This window comes from Ursus maritimus, unplaced genomic scaffold (genome assembly GCF_017311325.1).
Source record: "Ursus maritimus isolate PB19 unplaced genomic scaffold, ASM1731132v1 scaffold_13, whole genome shotgun sequence".
Taxonomy (NCBI): Eukaryota; Metazoa; Chordata; class Mammalia; order Carnivora; family Ursidae; genus Ursus; species Ursus maritimus.
Window position 1 is genome coordinate 35,202,467 of NW_024423675.1, and position 20,473 is coordinate 35,222,939.

A 20,473-nucleotide genomic window follows, 5' to 3' on the forward strand; every position below is an offset into this window, starting at 1 on the left:
GGAAAGAAATAATGCTCCATAAAATTTGGGAATACAGGCGCTAGGGAGATTTTTAAAAAACGAGGCTAACGGGAAAAATAGACCAGCACCCTGTGGTCTAAGAAGATAGCCTGTTAGCAAGGTGGAAAATATCTGGAAGCAAAGAAAAGCAATGTCCCTAGTTTTGCAAAAATATATTCTGGAGATGATAAGAGGCTAGAACTAAATGAGAATGAAGAGAGAATGGCACATTTGAGAGAGATGTGAGAGGTAAAATTTTCACAGTTTTACTAAAGCAGATGGATTTCAGTGGGTTAAGGACTTCCACCAAAAGTCTTAGAAGAATTAAATTCCCCTGAGGTTTTACCCTAGTCAGATTAAGGCTATTTTATTTTCAAAGGTGACTTGATCCACTCAGCTATTGCAAATTTTCATAGAAATCATCATCATCACCATGATTATCACTATTGTTTTAGGAGTTACAATTTCATAATTCTTTCCACTTTCTAAGTACTTATATACCATTTATTCCTCATGCCTACCTCAAATAGTGAGAATAATAGGAAAGATCTGCTCTAACTTATAAATTAGAGGCAAGTGAAGCACAGAAAGTACTTCATTTAAGGTCATGTAGCTGATAAGTAATATGGCCAAATCTATCTAAAATGCACATTTTCTGATACCTAGTTCAGATTTTTCACATTTAATTTAATGTCACATATTTTTAAGCACACATTAAAAAAATAGGGTCTTGAGAGTTTAAGTAACATCAGTCAAGAATAGACAACGGCTAAATGGTTTGATAGAGAATCAGACTCAGATCTAACTTCAAAGTCCAAGGTCACAGAAGCTATACTTTACTGCTTCCCTACTTACCTAATGCCGGAAAATTATTGGGGAAGACTTCATGGAGAAAGCCGCCTTTGAAATCTATCTTGAAGGTTGTAAATAGACAAGGAGTAATTTTCAAAACACTTAACAAGTACAGTGCAATGGGTTAATATATTAATCCACGTATGAATCAAAAATGTCAAATATACATGCATAAAGAATGCAACTGCTTACCATGTGTTGTAAGCAATAGTGAAAATCATCTATGATCGAAGTGATCTCTGAAATACGTCATGATTTCTAGAAATCATTTAGAAATCAAATTTTCTGTTTGGACAGAATCACACACCCATACCCAGACATGTTCACACTCAAGGAAGGCTGTCCAGGAGACATTTTGTGCTGAACTCCTCAAAGCTCTGCTACAGCTAAAAAGTACCAACAGAGTTTGCAGGGCCCCCGAGATGCATTTGATTAAGGGTGACCCAGGTGTAATGGAGAAGATTCTGCCTCTTATCCACCACCCTTCTGACCCCCAGAAAATCTGCCAATCTTTCTTCCGCCTTTCTTAAGTATTTTTACTCCCTCAGTATTTTTTTTCAAGATTTTATTTATTTATTTGATAGAGAGACAGCCAGTGAGAAAGGGAACACAAGCAGGGGGAGTGGGAGAGGAAGAAGCAGTCTCCCAGCGGAGGAGCCTGATGTGAGGCTCGATCCCAGGGACTGGGATCACGCCCTGAGCCAAAGGCAGACGCTTAATGACTGAGCCACCCAGGCGCCTCCTCCCTCAGTATTTTTAATCACCTCCTGACTACTACCCCTTTTCTTAAAAAGTCCCTGTAGATAAGGGAGGGATTTATATACAATCATTGATCACATATTCCCCTTTCTACCTTAATATGGTCTTCTGGCACACAGGAAATAACTCAGAAAATAAACACTAAAAACATGAGTTATCAAAAAGTATTTATCCCTTTAAAACTTTTTCTGTTTCAGTTGGCCTTTTTATTTCAAAGATCATCTTATTTTATTCTTAAATATTCAAACAAATATTGATTTTCAGGGAGATTAAGTAAGACAGAGTTCATTCCTTCAGGAATTGTCACGATTTCTTTAATTTTTAGCTCATCTGTTTAAGTCTCTCCTAGGACTTTCTCTCCCCATTAAGTGCATTGCACATACCATTTGCTGCCCTTGCTACATCCTCTTAAATTAGAAGTTTCATCATACTACCCAATGGCCTTTTATTTGGGTGGAATTCCACTGAAAGCAAAATTTAATAGATTACAACAAAAGCCACAGTCATTCAAAATCAAGGGGGAAAATCAGGCTTCTAAGACTGTGCAGTGGCACTTCAAAAGCCCCAAGATTGGGTCAAGATGAGCCAGGATCATATTTCATTATTTTAAAAGAAGACTACATTCCAATTCCACCAAATAAAGCGTCATTTATGCCTGCTTTGGAAGATAATTTAAGGAAGAAAAGGTTATTTTGCCATCTTTCAACTTTTCACAATCATCCAAAGTCCCTTCCTCTCTTCCTTCACTTCCCCTTTCCCTCCCTCTCCCCGACTTCTTCTTCTTCTCCAGTCTCAGAAACTTTTTGTTAGGCCATTGTTCCCCAGTTTGGGGCTAGGAGATGGTCACATTCCCCACCTCAGGGAAACTTTAGAACCTTCATTCCCTGAAACTGTTCTAGAATTTAAATTCCTTCTCAAAATAGAAGAGAGTAGGGTACCTCTCTATTGCAATCTGGACTTCTACGGTCTCCTCTTAAAGCAGCCTTAGGGATATTCTAGTTACTCATCATTGGCTTGGTCCTAAAGATGACCTTCTAGAGCATGGTAAGTCAAAATTGTTTCCTTGAGACCATGATGTAGCTCTCTGGAGTAGGCTTTTGCCCCTTGAAGCCGATATCGGAACAGAAGTGTCTTACTGGCTGAGGACTCCGTAGTAGTAAATGGCACTCATTAACACAAGTTGTTTGAGGGGTGCATTGGTGGTTCAGATGGTTAAGCATCCAACTCTTGATTTTGACTTGGTTCATGATCTCAGGGCAAGGCCTAAGACTAAGCCCCATGTCGGACTCTGCACTGGGCTTGGAGTTTGCTTGGGATTCGCTTCTTTCTCTCTCCCCCTCTTTGCCCCTTTCTTCTTCTTCACCACCACCCCCATCTCTCTCTCCCTAAGAAAAAAAAAAAAAAAGACAAGTTGTTTGATTGAAAGACTGAGCAGTCATGGCATGCTTGCATATGTGAGAATAACATCAGAAGCATCTTTCTATATACCTGTCCTTCCCCAGCCTTCCCTCAAATAAAATGCTGGGCATGAAATCAGGGGAAAAGAGTATTACCTATCTTTCATTTAAGTTTTTCAACAAATATTTATTGAGTAGCTACTGCATTAAAGCTCTTGCAAAAAAAAAAAAGGGGGGGGAGAGGCAAAGCTACCACACTCTTTGGAGCAACAGTAGCAATGCTTACCTCTGTATCTGGTATGTGGACCTCATACACCTCAAGGTTCTCTGTGTACAAAATTATGCAAATGAATCAGAAACCCACTGCTAGAGGCCCCAATATTATCTACCTACCACCAAAATAACCTGTTCTGTGAATTGTGATTCCTTCTGAAGTATTTTTATAGGGAATCAAAATTAAGGTTGCATTTCTACAAAAATAAGTTCATCATTTTTGTAATTGTTACTACATATTCTTCCTAATATTACAAAAAATAGTATAATTCAGTATCGCCTTGACATATTACAAAAATGGCTAGGAATATAATAAAAATTCAGTAGATAATAAATTATGATACAGTTAGGGACTCAGTCAAAGCAAGGGAAGGAAATGAACTAGTTAGGAAATGAACTAGTGTGCTACTAACTCATTAGTTAGTAGCAAAGAGGTGGGAAATTGGGCTTCTAATGATCATGTCAGTGTTGGGAGAGAAAGTCCACATACAGAGGTTGTGTATCCAAAGAATGAAAGTAATTCTTTAATTTCTTCTGCATTAATCAGATGCCTATTAGAGGACCTATATTCTGTTTTCCTTACAACATTTTGAAAGTTCATCAAGAAAAAAGAGCTTACAAGTGTTAATTTGACATATGGGAAATAATGTTTGATGAGAAAAAGTTAAAAGTCATGTAGCCTGGCAGAGTCTGTTAAATTTAAAGGATCAAGCTTCTGAAGAACACTCATTATAGGATGAATCTCCTTATTAGACTGGTTGAAAATTGAATGGGAAAACAAGCTCTCTGCCTTTGGCCCGATATTTTAAATCCACCAGAAAAATAGAACTTTTCTGTTTATGGTAGGAAGGAACCTTAAAGAAAAATGTGCATATATGGTTATATACACACAGGCATGCACACACATTTGCTACACATGTGCCTACCCTCCTGACTCTCTCTCCCACCCTAAAACACATCAGTGCAGTGACAAAAGGAGGACAGTGAAAGCCATAAAATGAGATACAGTCAAATCTTACTAATCTCACTTAATTATAGGTCCAAACATTCAATTACCAAAATATTTTAGAGAAATTAAACCAGTTGTATTCCACTCAAGTACATGTAACCAGTATTGATGACATAATTACAAGAAGCTATCTTGCTGGTTTTAGAAAATGCATGTGGAAAGTATTTCTAATTAAGAACAGATATTTGCAGAAAGAGACCAGGATAAAAAGTACCTAAAACAGTTTGCATTATCTGCCACAGGTGAAATATTGCCATTTCTGATCTTATTTCCATTTTGAATAAAATTTATTTATTACAAATTTTAATATAGTAGAGGCTAAATGAGATTTTTCTGTTTTCCATCCTAGTTTAAGAAATCAATAGTTTGAGATTAAGTCTAATTCAAAAAATGTTTTAAATACTGAAGGTGAAAATATTTGAGAATGTACTGAAGGCACATTTAAAAAGTGAATTTCACATAGGTAATCAATAAATAGCTGAAAATATTAAATTAAAGCTATAAATGGGTGTGACATCTCTACTAAAAATATCCTGGAGTAGCACATGCCAAATAGGAGACTTGGTAGTTGTTTTCCGTCTGTGATGTAATTCCAGATTAGAGTTTCATTTTTTCCCCCATAGAACAATAAAAAGCTTCAAAGAAAAGAAAGAGTGGGCTGTGGTAGGATGAGAATTAGACATTAGAATCAACTACCACATAAAATGATGAAAGAGATTAAAATAATATCAACGTTTCTGGTATAATCGATCACTGCAAATGTGTCAGCAAGTCTGAGGCCATCCCCTTCTGTCAATACAACCGAGGAGACAACTTGAGTAAGGCAGGAAGTAGAGCCCAGTCAAACATGGCTATCAACACTTCTCTTTTTGTCTCAGAAGAACAAAATTCTGAGGCCAGTTCTTGGAACAAACAGAAATTTATCCAAATGAAAATCAAATGATAAATGCCAAGAGAATATTCTTTCTTTGGAATTGTTTCAGTTCTTCGACTTAACCAGCTGGAATAAATTTTCAAGTAGCATTGTGTTCAGCCTTTTGAAATGAAGGACTTTTCTGTTAATTGGAAAGCTATATTTCATCAAAGATGAAGACAGTGCTCTTGGCTTACTGATTCTCTTTAAAAAAGAAGAAAAAAAAGGCCTTTGGTGGATATTTACCCTAAACAAATCCCAGAACATGTATTTCAAGTGTAAATGACTGAACTGTGAGACTATATACCTAACTAAAGAAAAATGGTGAAAATTCAAATACCAATGTTATTCTAAGCTCTGCATGAAAACTCGCTATTATACTGAGCTCCCTCCTGAGAGGAATATGTAAGGACAGAAAAAAATTTGAAAAACAGTAACTTTCAGAATCAAATATTGATACAACTGAGGTTTTTGGTTTTCTAAGGTAAATGAATTGGTTAAGTCACAAATTTAAGCATTCTTTTTTATGTTACTTTAAAATGTGTTTTAAGGACAGAGATAGCATGATTATCAACTCAGAAAGATTTAGAGCAAGAAAATAAAATTTAACCAGGAAAAAATATTTAAGACTCAGATTTTCAAACCAACCTACACTTTAGGCAGTACTTTCAACTTAACTGCTGATTAGTGATATATTAAATACACATTTAAAATCTAAATTGACAGAGTTAGGCAAACTGATTTATCACAAAGAAGAAGAAAAGTTTTAAAAAGGAATTAATTATAATGTAATACTAAAGAAATAATGTTTCCAGACTTAAGGGAATCGCTCAATAAGTAGTCTGAATGATAGTTATGTATTCTGCTTTAAAATAATTTTATAAGAAAACCTATTCATGATACTATTTATATACTTTGAGTCTGGCAATATGTGTATGATAGGAATTTTTAAAGAGACTATTTTATTGGCTTTTGAAAATATTTAAATTGCTGTCATAGATTTTTCTTTAATTTTTTTATTTATGTCCAATTTAGTTAAGATATAGTGTATTATTAATTTCAGGGGTAGAATTTAGTGATTCATCAGTTGCATATCACACCCAGTGCTCATTACATTAAGTGCTCCCCCTAATGCCCATCACCTTATTACCCTACCCCCTACCCACCTCCTCTCCAGGAACCCTCAGTTTGTTTCCTAGAGTTAGAAGTCTCTTATGGTAGGTCCTCTCTGTTTTCATCTTATTTTTCTTTCCCTTCCCCTATGTTCACCTGTTTTCTTAAATTCCACGTATGAGTGAAATCATATGGTTTTTATCTTTCTCAGACTGACTTATTTTGCTTAGCATAATACCCTCTAGTTCCATCCAGATCGTTGCAAATGGCAAGATTTCATTCTATTTGACAGCTGAGTAATATTCCATTGTGCATATGTACCACATCTTTTTTTATCCATTCATCCATCAATGGACATCTGAGCTCTTTCCGTATTTTCCATACTGTGGACTGCAATAGATTTTTTTAAGGATGATGAGAAAGAAGCATTTGACATAAACATTCCATAGACACACACACACACACACACACACACACACACACACACCTTGAGATACAAGCTGATGGTCTACAGCAGCAGCCAGCATGAGCCTGGTGTTACAAAAAGATAAACACATCAGTTCATTTTTTGAAATAGTCATTAATACTTTGAGGAGATTGGTCTAACCTGAAAATTTCACGGAGGACGTTCAGTAGTGTAAGTAGGCAGGCTTCAGTAATTTTTGAAATAGTGGAGCCAGCCACACCATTATCTAATTTCTGAAGAAAAGCAATGTACACATTAATCCTATCATAAATTCACAAACAGTATATAAAACAATCAGAATATCATATGCAGAGTCATTTTTTCCTTGAGGGAGCAGTTAATGCTCATTTCACAGACTAGCTATGAACTTCATGGCAAAAGGAATGTACTAAATTTGACTGGATTCAATAAGTGAAATTTACCAGCATACCCATTGACAAGTGAAAATCGGAATAAGTTTACATGCTTATGCAGTAGATACAATTGTATAAGATCCAAGATCTAGTTCAAAACACATTATGCAAATATGCTTAGACCAAAAAATTTTCGACATATAAATTAATGTGTGTGATTTAGTTTCCAAGAGTTTTGTAATCTCACCTAATGTGGTGGATAAAATTTCAAAGTCAAGAGATTTTGCACTCAAACAAACAAATAAAATACCGAAATTACTAATTTCAAATGAAATTTTCATCGAAAGGTAGTGATTCAAGAGAAATAAATTTACATAAAAAGAATACTAAACTTAAAATGGTTACCTAAATAACATAGTTATATAAATTGTAATGCCCTCCTATGTTTTTAAAATATTATAAAATAAAACATAGGGTACCCTTTACTTTTATAATGACTAGGTTGTAAATATTGCAAATAGTAAAAAATCTCTGGGCACTTTCTCCTCTGTGCTTCTAACTATTCTTTTCACACTGATAATTTACAGCAGGAAGACGTGCTATATGCCTAGTATGCAATATCCAGCATCTTTAACAGTTTCTTTTGGACTCTGACTAATGTCCCTCTTGAGTGCAAGGAGCCAGGCTAGGGTTCTGGGCAGCAGAAGCAATGAGATGGAATAGTTACCTTGGGTGAAAGGGGCATGGAAATTTCTGTCAGCACAGAGCTAAAATTCAAAATTTCAGATCCTGAATCTTCAGTGAGTGATGAAATTATTTAAACAACAGAGGGAAAAAAATCTGTCAAGGCGAACTGAAAGTAATCAATTCATAAGGGAAGTATTTGACTTGACAAAAGAAAGTTTATTATGCAAAAGCACATTATGAAAATAGAAGTTCTAAAAATTTGTCATTGTTTATGTTTATGACGTTTGCTATAAAATGAAATGATTTACAATAGGACTGCATTTGTGCCTTACTGGGATTTTTAAATCTAAATCAGTACAGTTTTTCTTTCTCTCTTTTGATGTTAAGTGTAACAAAATATAAAAATCTCTGATAATTTTATGAGGATTTTAGAACTGTAGCAGTGGTAGTTTAAAGGTAAAATAAGGTTTCTGAATTATATATAAATGACGTAACAGGTAAATAATTTCTAAAATTCACATATACTGCATCCTACCTCTTTACAACTGGGAAGGGGATGGAAATACTGAAAAACACACAGACTGTAGCAATAAGAAAGAAGAGAGGAAAGAATGAGGTGACCGGCTGGTGCTGACACAAAGTATCTCTTTCAAGATGCTGTTAGGATCTGATGAGCAACTTGCTGCTCAGAATTCAAATTCCAAGAGGTGAAGAAAGTATATTCTAAACCACAATTTTTATAAAAGTCTCTGTTGTGTTAGGTTAGTCCACACACTTGCCTTGCCCCCTTTTTTGACCCAGTAGCTTAAGTGTGAAGTAAAACAAGGACGCCGAGCCGCTGCGTGCTCTATGGAGGTGTGACCTGGAGGCAGAGGAGTCCAGTGTGGCTAAGAGCCTCATTTTCCTCAGTGTTTGGTGGAGGTTCCAGTAGAGCTCGTAGACATGGCTCTCTCACTTAGAAGCATGCCTGCTACAGGGGCGCCTGCCTGGCACAATGTGAGCGGAGGACTCTCCGATTCAGCTCAGGTCATGATTTCAGGGTTGCGAGATCAGGCCAGGAATCACTGGACTCTCTGTTCAGCAAGGAGTTGGCTTGAGATTCTTTCACTCTCCCTCTGCCCCTGCCCCTCTCCACACTTGCTCGCTGGAGCTCTCTCTCTTTCTCTCTCTCTCAAATAAATGAATCTTAAACAAAAAAAAAAAAAGAAGAAGAAGAAGAAGAAGAAGAAGAATTAGTATGCCTGGTACATCTAAGTGTCCCTTAAACTTTAATTACCATTACTCTTACTATTTTTAGAAGCAGACCTCCCTAGTCATCTTCACCGTGATTACTGCAACAGGCTACTAATTAGGAGCTTATTGAGCAAAGAGAGTAAAATATAAGTAACCTAATCTAGGAAAGGTGAGCGAGTGAGGAAGGTCCCCCTCAAGGAGTGACATGTGGTGGAGAATTAAACACAAAGTCTGAGTAAGAGCTGGAGAATGCATTCTAGTGAATGTATCAAACACATGGGATCGGTAAACATAGGGGTTGTGGTGTGTGAAGTGCAGGGGTGACTAGGAAGAGAAGTATGAGGCCAATGAAGGGAGTGACAAAGCGAGCAGGGGCCAGGACAGAGGAGCAGAACCCTGAGTGCCATGGTAAGACACTTGGGTTTATCCGCTTTGACCTCCTAAAATTTACACTCAGTGTCTTACAGTCAGGACAGTCTTGTTTCTGAATTCCTAAAAGAATGTGACACAAATAGATTGCATCTCTTGTATGAGTCCTTTTCAACTGGTGGGAAAATGCTATTTCGATTGTAATATATTTTAATGATCAGAGCTTTCTTTGCAAGAATGGTCCATGGTAATTTTCCAAATTAACAGCATTTGGTAGAGTATGTAATTCTATTTTTCCAGATTATTTTTCTGTGAATAATTAATCAGAGGCATCTTGGAAGTTAAATGGAAATGCAATTAAGTTAATTCAGGTATTAAACTACAGAATAAATAATTTAGGTAGCTTTACACTTCAATTTGGAGAAATTAAGTGCCTATTTACAAATCCATTCCTTCATATTTTCACTATATTTGTTATAAATTCCTAGGTTAGAGTAATATCAAGGAAATAAGTATTTCTATTGTTTGAAGGATTTTATTTGTTTATTTATTTGACAGTGAGAGAGAGAGAGCAAGAATGAACACAAGCAGAGAGAGAGGGAGAAGCAGGCTTCCCGCTGAACGGGGAGCCCGACGCAGGGCTCGATCCCAGGACCCCGGGATCACAACCTGAGCAGAAGGCAGACACTTAACGGACTGAGCCACCCAGGCACCCCTATTTCTATTTTATTTTTAAAAAAAAACAAGCAAAAAACAAAAGGTTTGAATGTATTCCTGAAGTTAATTCTACGTGGTAATAATACAGCTGAAAAGGAATTTGGCCTTTCTGACTTTTAGCTGTGTTCTTTACCTCTAGGTCAGGCTGTTCTGTGTTTGGATAGCCCACAATCCAAAAGCATTTATATATTATATGTATCTACATACCAGATCATAATTGCTAAAGAAGTTAGACTGTAGCAATTTCCCCTCCTCTGCAAAGTTTCCCCAGTGATATATTAACTAAAAGGAATAAAATTTGGAATTCTCATCCTCTATACATAAAAATCAGGTCAATTTTAGACTTAAAAATCATTAGATTAACCCCATTTTCGCACGATTTGTGCTTTTTTGAAGGCATAAAGCCATGCGTTTCCAATTGAACTTCATTCCATAGCCAATGAAGAGAAAACAGCTAGCAATACATTTTACATTTTAATGAGATATTTATTTAATTGGTTTTAGTTATAGATTCGGTAATATTTAGTCCTCCATCTGGAATGTGGGATACATTTTTGCTTTTTGAAAAAGATTTTAACAGCTTGTCTTGGAAGCGGAGCTACTGAAAGCTCAATGGCTCCCCTTAGTGGTGTCATGTGAGAAATTCACCAAGAAGTCACTTTCATAAAGTGACTAAAACCTCTGCCTAGACACTTCTAAACATTCAGAAAACTGTGAACTGATATTCACAATTTGAGTAATTCCCAACAAATAAATTCTATCTGTGATTCTATGGAAGCAACCCTTTTTATAACCCTATTATATTTTAAAAGGTAATTTAGCATTTTCTATAGTTTTCATTTTTCATTTGGAACTTAAATAGGAAAATAACTCAGGACAGTTTCCTTCTCTCTTTGTTCATTTTTACATGTTATTCCTTTTAGTTCATATTTCTATTTGAACAGATTTTAAAAAGACAACCTGCAACTAATTTTCATTTTGTATCTAGGCGTCTGTTCCAAATGCACCTAATCAGAAAAGTTGTCTTAAAAATGAGTAGCTATACAGTACATAAAAAAACATATTTTATATACATAAAGAAATTAAATGAGAAACCATATGATGTGAAATAAACTTTGAGAGTATACATTTAAGGAAACTGGATCTTCTATTGGTCTATAGCTGTGGTTCTTATTCTCTATCAGAATAAACTCGGGGGGCGCCTGGGTAGTGCACTCGTTAAGCGTCTGTCTTCGGCTCAGGGCGTGATCCCGGCATTCCGGTATCGAGTCCCACATCGGGCTCCTCCGCTGGGAGCCTGCTTCTTCCTCTCTCACTCCCCCTGCTGTGTTCCCTCTCTCGCTGGCTGTCTCTCTGTCAAATAAATAAATAAAATCTTTAAAAAAAATAAAAAATAAAAAAAATAAACTCGGGGTGAACTTGTTAACTACTGGTTCCTGGGCCCCTCATAAACCTACTGAATTATAAGCTCCAGGGGTGGGGCCTAAGAATATGTGTTTTTCAAAGTCATATATGCCTGGAAGCCTGGCCTGCAGAAGGCCCTAGCAGGTGCTTAGATAAATGACTATGTATTTCCGTATTAATAGGAAATAATTTCAGTATCTCAAAAATATCACCTATTCAATTATGTGATACTGGTTTGCAATGAAATCTTAAATAATATGTGGCTAGACTGATCTGCACAGAGATTTGAGCTACTCTTTTAAAAGTTAAGGCTCAACACTGGGTATTATATCAGACTGATGAATCACTGACCTCTACCTCTGAAACCAATAATACATTATATGTTAATTGAATTTAAATTTTTTTAAAAAGTTAAGGCTCAAAAATAAATACCTGTCACTGTGTACACTCCCTTTATGGATTCTAATTAGAAAAGTGCTCCTGAAATAGGAAATAAGGTCACATGCCAGCATATCTTATTGGCCTTTTCTAAACTAGTCACAGAAACATCCAAACTCTGCCCTGCTGTCAGATTCTGATACTTGCCATTTTCCGGTTTTCAGTATCACTGATCCTCAGGACAAACTCCCAACATGGCAATTGAGTCCTGTACATCATTCCAGCTTCTCTGAGTAATGTCCTATATTTAGACTGTGATCAAACCAAGGAAGTCTACTTTTTCAGTTCCCCAGATTCACCATGTCCTTGCATGCCTTCATTGACATACTGTTGACTGCCCGAATCCCCTTTTGCCCTCTTCTGCCTGGCAAACGCTCACTCATTCTTTAAGGCTCAAAACATCACCCCATCTGGGGAGTCTTTTTCAATCTCCATTGACAGAGGTCATTGCTTTCCTTGCTGTGCTCCCCTTAGGAGCTTGCACACGCCCCTCTCTATTTTAGCATTAGTTTCTAACTATAATTATTGTGCCTGTCTCCATGTCTCATTTGTATCTCCAAGTTGTAGCACACTTTTTGGCATGGAGTAGAAGCTTAATTCATGTTTGTGTAATGAGTTAATAACATTAGCTTTCATTTCTTCCATGATTAATGTGTGCCATGCACTATGCTAAGTGCTTTACAAGCATCTCGTGTAATCTTTACAACATTTAGCAAGTAGTAATAATTAGCCACATGTTAAATATCAGCTAATCCTGAGAGATACCAACAAATTGCCAAAAGTCACACAGCTAGTTGGTGGCAGACCTAGAATTTGAGCACTGTGTTTTTCTGACTCTAAAAACAGCAATCTTAAATAAACATTGCACCATAAAGGCCCAGGTCCTACTTGATTGCTAATAGCAATTTCTCTTGGATGGTCTCTATCCAACGTCACCCTCATGCATGGAACATCAAGGGACGATGATCATTAGAACACTCTACAACCCTATCTGGTGCATGTGTACACATGCATAATCCGTGAATGATGAAATGCAAACATGTATGTAAGATTGTCGTAGTTTGCTTAGTTTGCAAACTTACCAAAAAAGGTATGAGACAACTATTGACCACATCAATAAAAAGTCATCAGAAGAGAAAAAGAAGTCCCCTTTAATGAAAACCTTACAAAATTTCCTGAATTGCATGTGATTTTTAGTGGACTGCAGCCACTCTCCTGCATTTCTATTTTATTTTTTGGACGAGAGGAAAATATATTATTTATGCAAAAGGGTGGTTAGTGTTTCCAACCACTAACACGTGGTGTGTAAAAAATAATAATCCCATTTTTGTATTGTGCAATAGCCCTCTGTTGGGCAACAATCATGTACAATGTGCTAGTTTCCTGTTACTTTATTAGACCCTCCCCTTACACTCACCGCCCAGGCTAGTTACTCCTTGGATAATAAAACTGTAATGCTGAGTTTCATGCTACTTCCAAAAATGTTTCTGCCTGTCTTAAGAAATAATCATATCAGTTTGCTAATAAGCAGAAATGTACTGTTAAGTTGAGTATGTTGTCACATGTAGCTAAAAAACATATAAATCAATCTGGGGCCAAGAAAGAAACAATATATTTCTTATGTGTTCAGAATATTATGGTTAAGATCACAGCTGTAAGATGTTGGACCATCATCAAGAGAACAATGTCAAACACTGGACTTTTGGATAATTTCCATAAAAATAACATTTTGTTTGGGGTCAGTAGTTTTTATGGAACTTTGGAATAACTTTCACTGACAATTTTTTTAGAGTTGAACTTGAACACCTCCAAAATGCTCCTCAAAATGGAAATACTATGTAATCTAACCTTTGTGGCCAGGTCCTTCTGAAAACCAAGCACATATCATGAAAACCAGCATTTCTCTCTTTCACTTTGTACAGTTTCATGAAAATTAAATTATGCTTCATATTCAGGAAGGTAAATTTGCTCTTCAGTTTTCTCTGTTTAATTACCAAGTTCAAGTCAGCACTTGAAATCTGTAATTAAAGCCAGAATGAGAAAAAAACAAAACCTGGATTCCTTCCTCAGAAATTTAATCAATCCAGCAAATTCTTTCAAGTGAAAAGAATAATGGAATTGGTCAATCCGTGTACAACTAGTTCAGCTCTAGGCATGATAGTCAATTCTAACATTTTTTGTTCATCTCTGCATAGCCAAAACAATTCAGCTGATACTTGTCTTACAGTGGTCTGAATTCTAATTTTTGTTAACTGTCTTTTTAGAGTCCAGAATTTGGAGGTGCATTATGTTTAGCTCAACAAGGCAAGTTTTCATAAAGTAGTTGGAAGATTTTATAAATATAGTCTTAGACAAAGCTAGTTGTGGCATAAAATCATTAATCCAAGGAGACTTTGTTGGCCCAGGATACATATGCAGTATTAATAATATTGCTCCCTAGGATTCTGTAACCAGAGCTCAAGAAGAAGAAAGCCAAACCACTGAATTCAATATTTGCAGCCTATTTCAGGACATGAAAATATTTTGGTTCTTTCATACAAATAAAGTCTCCAAAATTCTTTGTCCAAAATGATTTTTTTCTAGACAGATACTAATTTCAAATTTTACATGGTTCAGTCTGTGGGGATACATGTTATCAGAATTTGTCCCACATCAAGGAGTAGTTGGTTCCTAATTTTCATTAGTTTTCATTTCCTATGATATTGATTTAATTCAGTAATTTCTCATTGGGATATATATATATATATGGTGATGGATGTTACTAAACCTTGCCCTCAGAAATTATTTTGCACTGTAGACTAAATATACATATATTAATGTTTACATGATAATAAAATACCTAGTTAATTCACTGTAGAGAAATAAATGAAAATAAGAAACAAAACAAAACTAAAACAAAAAAAGAAAGTAATGAAAACAGCCCATCCAATTTGGTGGAGGTGTCATGCACTTTGCTCAAATTACTCTCTTCCCCTAAAACTCTTAACAATTTTCCAATGCCAACAGGACGAAACTCAGTTGTTCACCCCGGCTCCAGTCTACCTTGCAGTATGCCTTTCCACATCAAAACCTTTAAGGTCGTGTTGATTCCACTTTTTAAAATGCCACGGACTGTGAATCTGAACCAAATCTATGCTTCAAACCCAGTTCAAGATCAGGGACCTCCATGGAATCCAGTGTATATCCAATAAATATTTGCTCATTTGAGTGATAGAGACACAATGTTCCTGCCTGCATAGCTGATACCATAGGGTTATTGATAAGTTATAGTTAGCACCCTGCATGTAATTGCAAAGGAAATTAATTTCAACATATAAACATTTTTGTTGAAATAAAGTACAGTTATCCTGGTATTTGCATATTTGTTATGTAAATCAATTCTCTTTTAGTAGATGGCATGTAGTTATATCAGCACATTGCAAATGTGTAACTGCTACTTGGAAAATTTGAATACAAAGTAGTGCCTTAAATAGGAGTCAGATAACATATACATGTTAAAAATTTCTTATATGAAATCTATTCAAAACTTTATATTAAATATCCATATGTAACTATTATGTAAAATAATGATCAAACTTATAACTACAGAACCCTCTACTGTCCAAAATTATCATATATTAATTACTTCATTGTATTTTGTGCTCCATGTTCACATTTCTTGAAATATGGTACAGATTTAAGCAAAAGTAGCTAAGTGAATGATTTGAACACTAGATGCTTGGTATCTATGGGTATGATATGCAACCTAAGAGAAATTTAATTCATTTTTTAAAACTTAAAATAACCAAGTAGAACATGATTGAATATATTTTTAAAATATGTATTCTTTCATTTCAGGAAAAAAAGGAAGGGAGAGGAAAAGAAAAAAACCTAATAAAGAAGAAAGTAAGGATGCAATACCTGATAACAAAGGTCTGGAACCCAGCAGAGAAACTCCAGAACAACGAGAAAACAAAGACAAACAGCAGCAGAAGAAGCGAAAGGTCCAAGATAAACCACAGAAATCGGTATCGGTCAGCACTGTACATTAAAGGGTCCCATGAGATCGTTGGAAACTCATGATGCTGCTATCTCAACCAGATGCCCAGGACAGGTGCTCTAGCCATTAGGACCACAAATGGACAACGTGTCAGTTACTGCTCAGTCTCAACAACATTCCAAATAGTTGCTATATTCTTCATACAAGCATAGTTAACAACAAAGAGCCAAAAGTTCAAAGAAGGGATGTTTTCAAATGGTTATCTTACATGCTTCTGTGCATTTCTAAGAGACAAGAAATTTTGTACATACTTATCAATAGGCTATAAGACGTAACAACATAATGATGACATCTGGAGAAGCAACATCTTTTCCCTATAAAAATAATTTTTCAAGCTATTGCTTTAAGAAGCGAAAGATAGTTCTGCAAATTCAAAGATGCAGTATCCCTTCAAAGTAAATAAGAGATCAGGGAAGAGAAACATCTTTCAAAGAACAGTGTTGTTTTGTCCAGGAGATCTAGAGAGTGCTCAGATACTAGGGCCTGGCATTTGGAATCATAGGAATTATCACCACAGAAAAGACTGTTTTCAGATCGGTTCTATTGCCCTCACCCTGTCCTTCCGCAAGAAACATGAGCGTGTACACCAGAGTTAAGCATACTGTATGGGATTGGAGAAAGGCGAAATGTGGAAGAAACCGTAGCGTTGGAGATGACTTCTGTGCTTTACGAAGCTGTGAAGGGTTGTGACTACCTGGAACAGGTCTCCAATCGATGTCAGCACTGTGTGGTTCAGCCTCTGCTACCCCTTGGGTTATATAAGTCTGTAAACATGCACCTGTAACTTCCAAAAGCAAAATCATTCTTATTAGAAGAAAATTCTGATTTCATAGAAAAACAAAAACTAGAGCAAGGAGAATAGAACATGTTTGCAAAGTCATGTGTTTTCTGAGGGAAAAACAATTTTATTACCTGCTTAATGGTCCACCTGAAACTAAAAGGGATACTACTTTCTAACAAGGTGTATCTAGTAGGGGGGAAAGCCACCACAATAAATATATTTGTTGATAGTTTTTAAAGTTTTGTTCATTTTGTTTTATTGTTTGTTTTATTGGAAAATTGTTACAGACTCATAAATTAGGAAAGGGGATTCTGTATCCTATGTAATCTGAACATTTTACATTTCTTAATGTTTGCTTTTTGAATCCACCTTTTGTAAGTAGATAGAGATTTGCTTATAGGATATTAGGAGATATTTATTCAACTTTTCCCTTAATCAACAAAATTCTAATTCTAGATGCGTAGGCCTCCGGAAATGATTTCACTGCTCCCCCTTCATTGCTTAGAAATTAGCATCTTTCCTTATATGTCAGTTCCTCCTCCATCTTGAACATTTGGCCTTTTCTTCTCCATATTTTCTGAGTCTGTGGATCTCTTTCGGGGATTGAAGTCACCCTAGCTGAAGGCCTCACCAGTGTTTCACAGAGGACACAGCCAGCCCAGGGCAGGAAGAGGCATCTCTGAGCAAGCAGCACAGAATCTCGTGGGCCACCTTAACCTTCCTGTTGTAATGGAAGGACGCTTGGCTGCTCTGCCCACTACTCTTCCTAGCCCTCTAAAGATCAATGCTTTCTGAAGAATTGGCAATTGCATCTGGCTTCTGGCTGCCTATCTCTGGTCACTCTTCTTCCACCAACTGTACTGTTCACGTGGACTGCTTGGCTTAATTCGTTTTTCACTTCTCTTGTTGTCTTCCAAGATATAAAATTTTTGAATGATGCATTTCTGTTTCTTACTTTGGTGTTTTCTTTCCTAGTCTGCATGAGATAAATGTTTCAACTAACTAGATCTATTTCCAATGTATGAAAATAATTCTATTTTCAACTACAGTTTATATCACCATGGAGAAATAAACCTTTTCCTACAAAACTATATTAAATGGAAGTATATTCCCATGTTCTAGAACTTTTGGATGGCTTCAGACTTCATCTTTGTCCTCAGTCTTATCTAGTCAAGCATAAGCAGCCAAATTATTTGTCTCTCTCTATGTTAATCATTGTCTCTAATCTTTCAAAAAGCAATTACTGGGAAGGTCTAGGCCTGAAAATGCAGTGCTGGGAAAGGGTTGAATCAACCAGGACACAACAGTTGTGGCAATGACAACGCCTTCCCTTGTGTTTTGACTCAGGACTTTTACCCTGAGGTCCTCCAGAAAGCAGCAGATAATCTAACTCTTTGATGCAGCACTTAAATAAAAGTAGAATTATTGCAAAGGAAAAAATGAAAAGTAGCCTTAATAGTCATACTTCGGGTGAAATATAAATGAAGACAAAGATAACATCAATTTTAAACATACTTGTAATAGATCTTGAGGCACATGGAAACATTATGATCTTCAAACTGGCAGCCTACTCAACTTTAAGCAAAAACTCATGATCAACTTCTGGTAAATTTCCAACACTAGTCACAGAAGGCATTAACTCTCTGCTCCAATTATGTCTCTAGGATTTGGTGAACTGTTGATGGTAATGGATGGCTGGTAAATTCTTGATTCAAAGAGAATCAAAAGCTGCAGCAGCATAAATCTGTCTGTGTCTGATCCACACTCCTGGTCTCCAAATTCTGCTTTATAACTGAGGGGAGGTCTGTCTTCTGTAGTCAAAGTAAGGTTCTCGTCCCAGTGTTAACCATTGGCAAATCACCTGAGTGCTCTAGGTTCCTGGTTTTGGTTTTTGTTTTTGTTTTAGATTTTATCTATTTGAGAAAGTGAGCAAGAGAGAGAGAGAGCATGAGCGCACACAAGCTGGGAAAGAGGCAGAGGAAGAGGAAGAAGCAGACTCCCCGCTGAGCAGGGAGCCCAATGCAGGACTCAATCCCAGGACTTGCGATCATGACCTGAGCCAAAGGCAAACGCTTAACAGACTGAGCCACCCGGGTGCCCCATGAGTTCCCATTTTCTTAAATGCAACATGAGAGAGGTGAGCTGAAGACAATTACTGGCAGGGGAGCACGTGACCTCTCTGTTAGTTCATAGTGATGCCCTTAAGGAGTCCTCATCAGTGGCAGTGTCCTTTGGGTTCCTCAACCCTGCTTTTTCCCAAATGTGAAAATGTATAAGCTCATAAAGGATACAGCTTGAACTCCGTCATTATTGAACTAAAAGTTGTTCACGTTAGTGGTTATTAAAATATTGAAATGAATAACATTGAGAAGGAAAAAAGGAATATATAAATACAACTAATGCCAGGAAGATTTCAAAATATCTTCACAAAGGAAGATCTCAAAGAAAATGGGAGGTTCTCTATAGCTAAAGTCAGGCAGTCTGGGTTAACATCCCAGTTGTGTTACTTAACTGTCATAACCTGTGTGACCTTGAGCCGGTTGTGTGGTCTCTCAGAGCCTCCATTCCTCATCTGCAAAATGGAAATGGCAACGCCTACCTTGGAAAGTTGTTAGAATTGAAAGTCTCGTCACTCAATATAAGAGTAATTATTCCGTATACAAATAAATATCACTAAAACGTAATGACTCATTTCACAAGTAACACATATACATCAATTTTATTTCTTGAGTAATGATAAGTAGTAATATGCATATAAATGTGCACATGTAATAATTTCAAGGTATATACATGAGAATCACCGAAATGAAATCAATAATAGTAACTAAAATGTAAATACCATTTTGTCTTAAATCCTCTTAAAATTGAGAAATTACTCATTCTTTAAAGTATGCATATGCATTTGATCAGCGAACATAAGTAAAAACACTCCATCTTCCCCATGGATATATTTTAATAGCAGAGGAACTGACTAGACTCTTTCTCAAAACAATGGCAACTATTCTCTGCAAATTAGGAGAGAAAAGTCCTCTTTCTAAGGCTGATTCATTACTTCAGAGTTCATCTGGAAGCCAAATCTATCCTCCACTGAAATAATAAAATTAAATAAAGCTGGTGGTCGGATCAGTTGAGACTTTTCCCATTGCAAGCATAACACTTCATCTCACCAAGTTAGATGTGCTATTTTTTATTATATTTCTAAATTTAAAAAAAAAGACAAAAGAAAATTGTCTCTCCTTCATGCTAGCCACTCACCCTTTGGCTAAGTTATATTATGTAATTGTCCCCAAAGCAGTCTGAGAGAATTACTGATCTCCTTGTTTTAAAAATTAAGAAATTAGAGCACAGGGAAGTGGCCAATGTCACACAAGTAGCAACCAGTAAGGCTAGAAGCCCCTCTCAGCTCTGGCTGACTCCAAAGCCTGGGCTCCCTCGCCTACATTATATCCCTTTGAAATCATATTTATTATTATTTCCTTGAATGTCCATGACACACATTATAGAAGTATTTTCCTGTGATCTGAATTATCACCTCGTGAAAAAGAAGCTAAGAAGTCCAATCAGAGAGGCCTTAACCCAGGATAAGATTCAACTCCGAATGTGTGTATAAACGTGTGTGTGCCTATATCCGTGTCTGCATAGCTGTGTGTGAGCTCCAGAGGGCCTGTGG

General features: G+C 36.5%; 1 protein-coding gene across 1 annotated transcript in view; it reads left to right on the top strand.

Moving 5' to 3' along the window:
- The window catches only part of RSPO3 (R-spondin 3), an 83,314-nt gene extending 66,273 nt beyond the window's left edge, over nt 1-17,041 (top strand). The window contains exon 5 of the mRNA XM_008691129.2: nt 15,821-17,041. Coding sequence (XP_008689351.1) covers nt 15,821-16,014 — 194 coding nt within the window. The 3' untranslated portion in view covers nt 16,015-17,041. The remainder of the gene's footprint in view (nt 1-15,820) is intronic.
- The last annotated feature ends 3,432 nt before the right edge of the window (nt 17,042-20,473 follow it).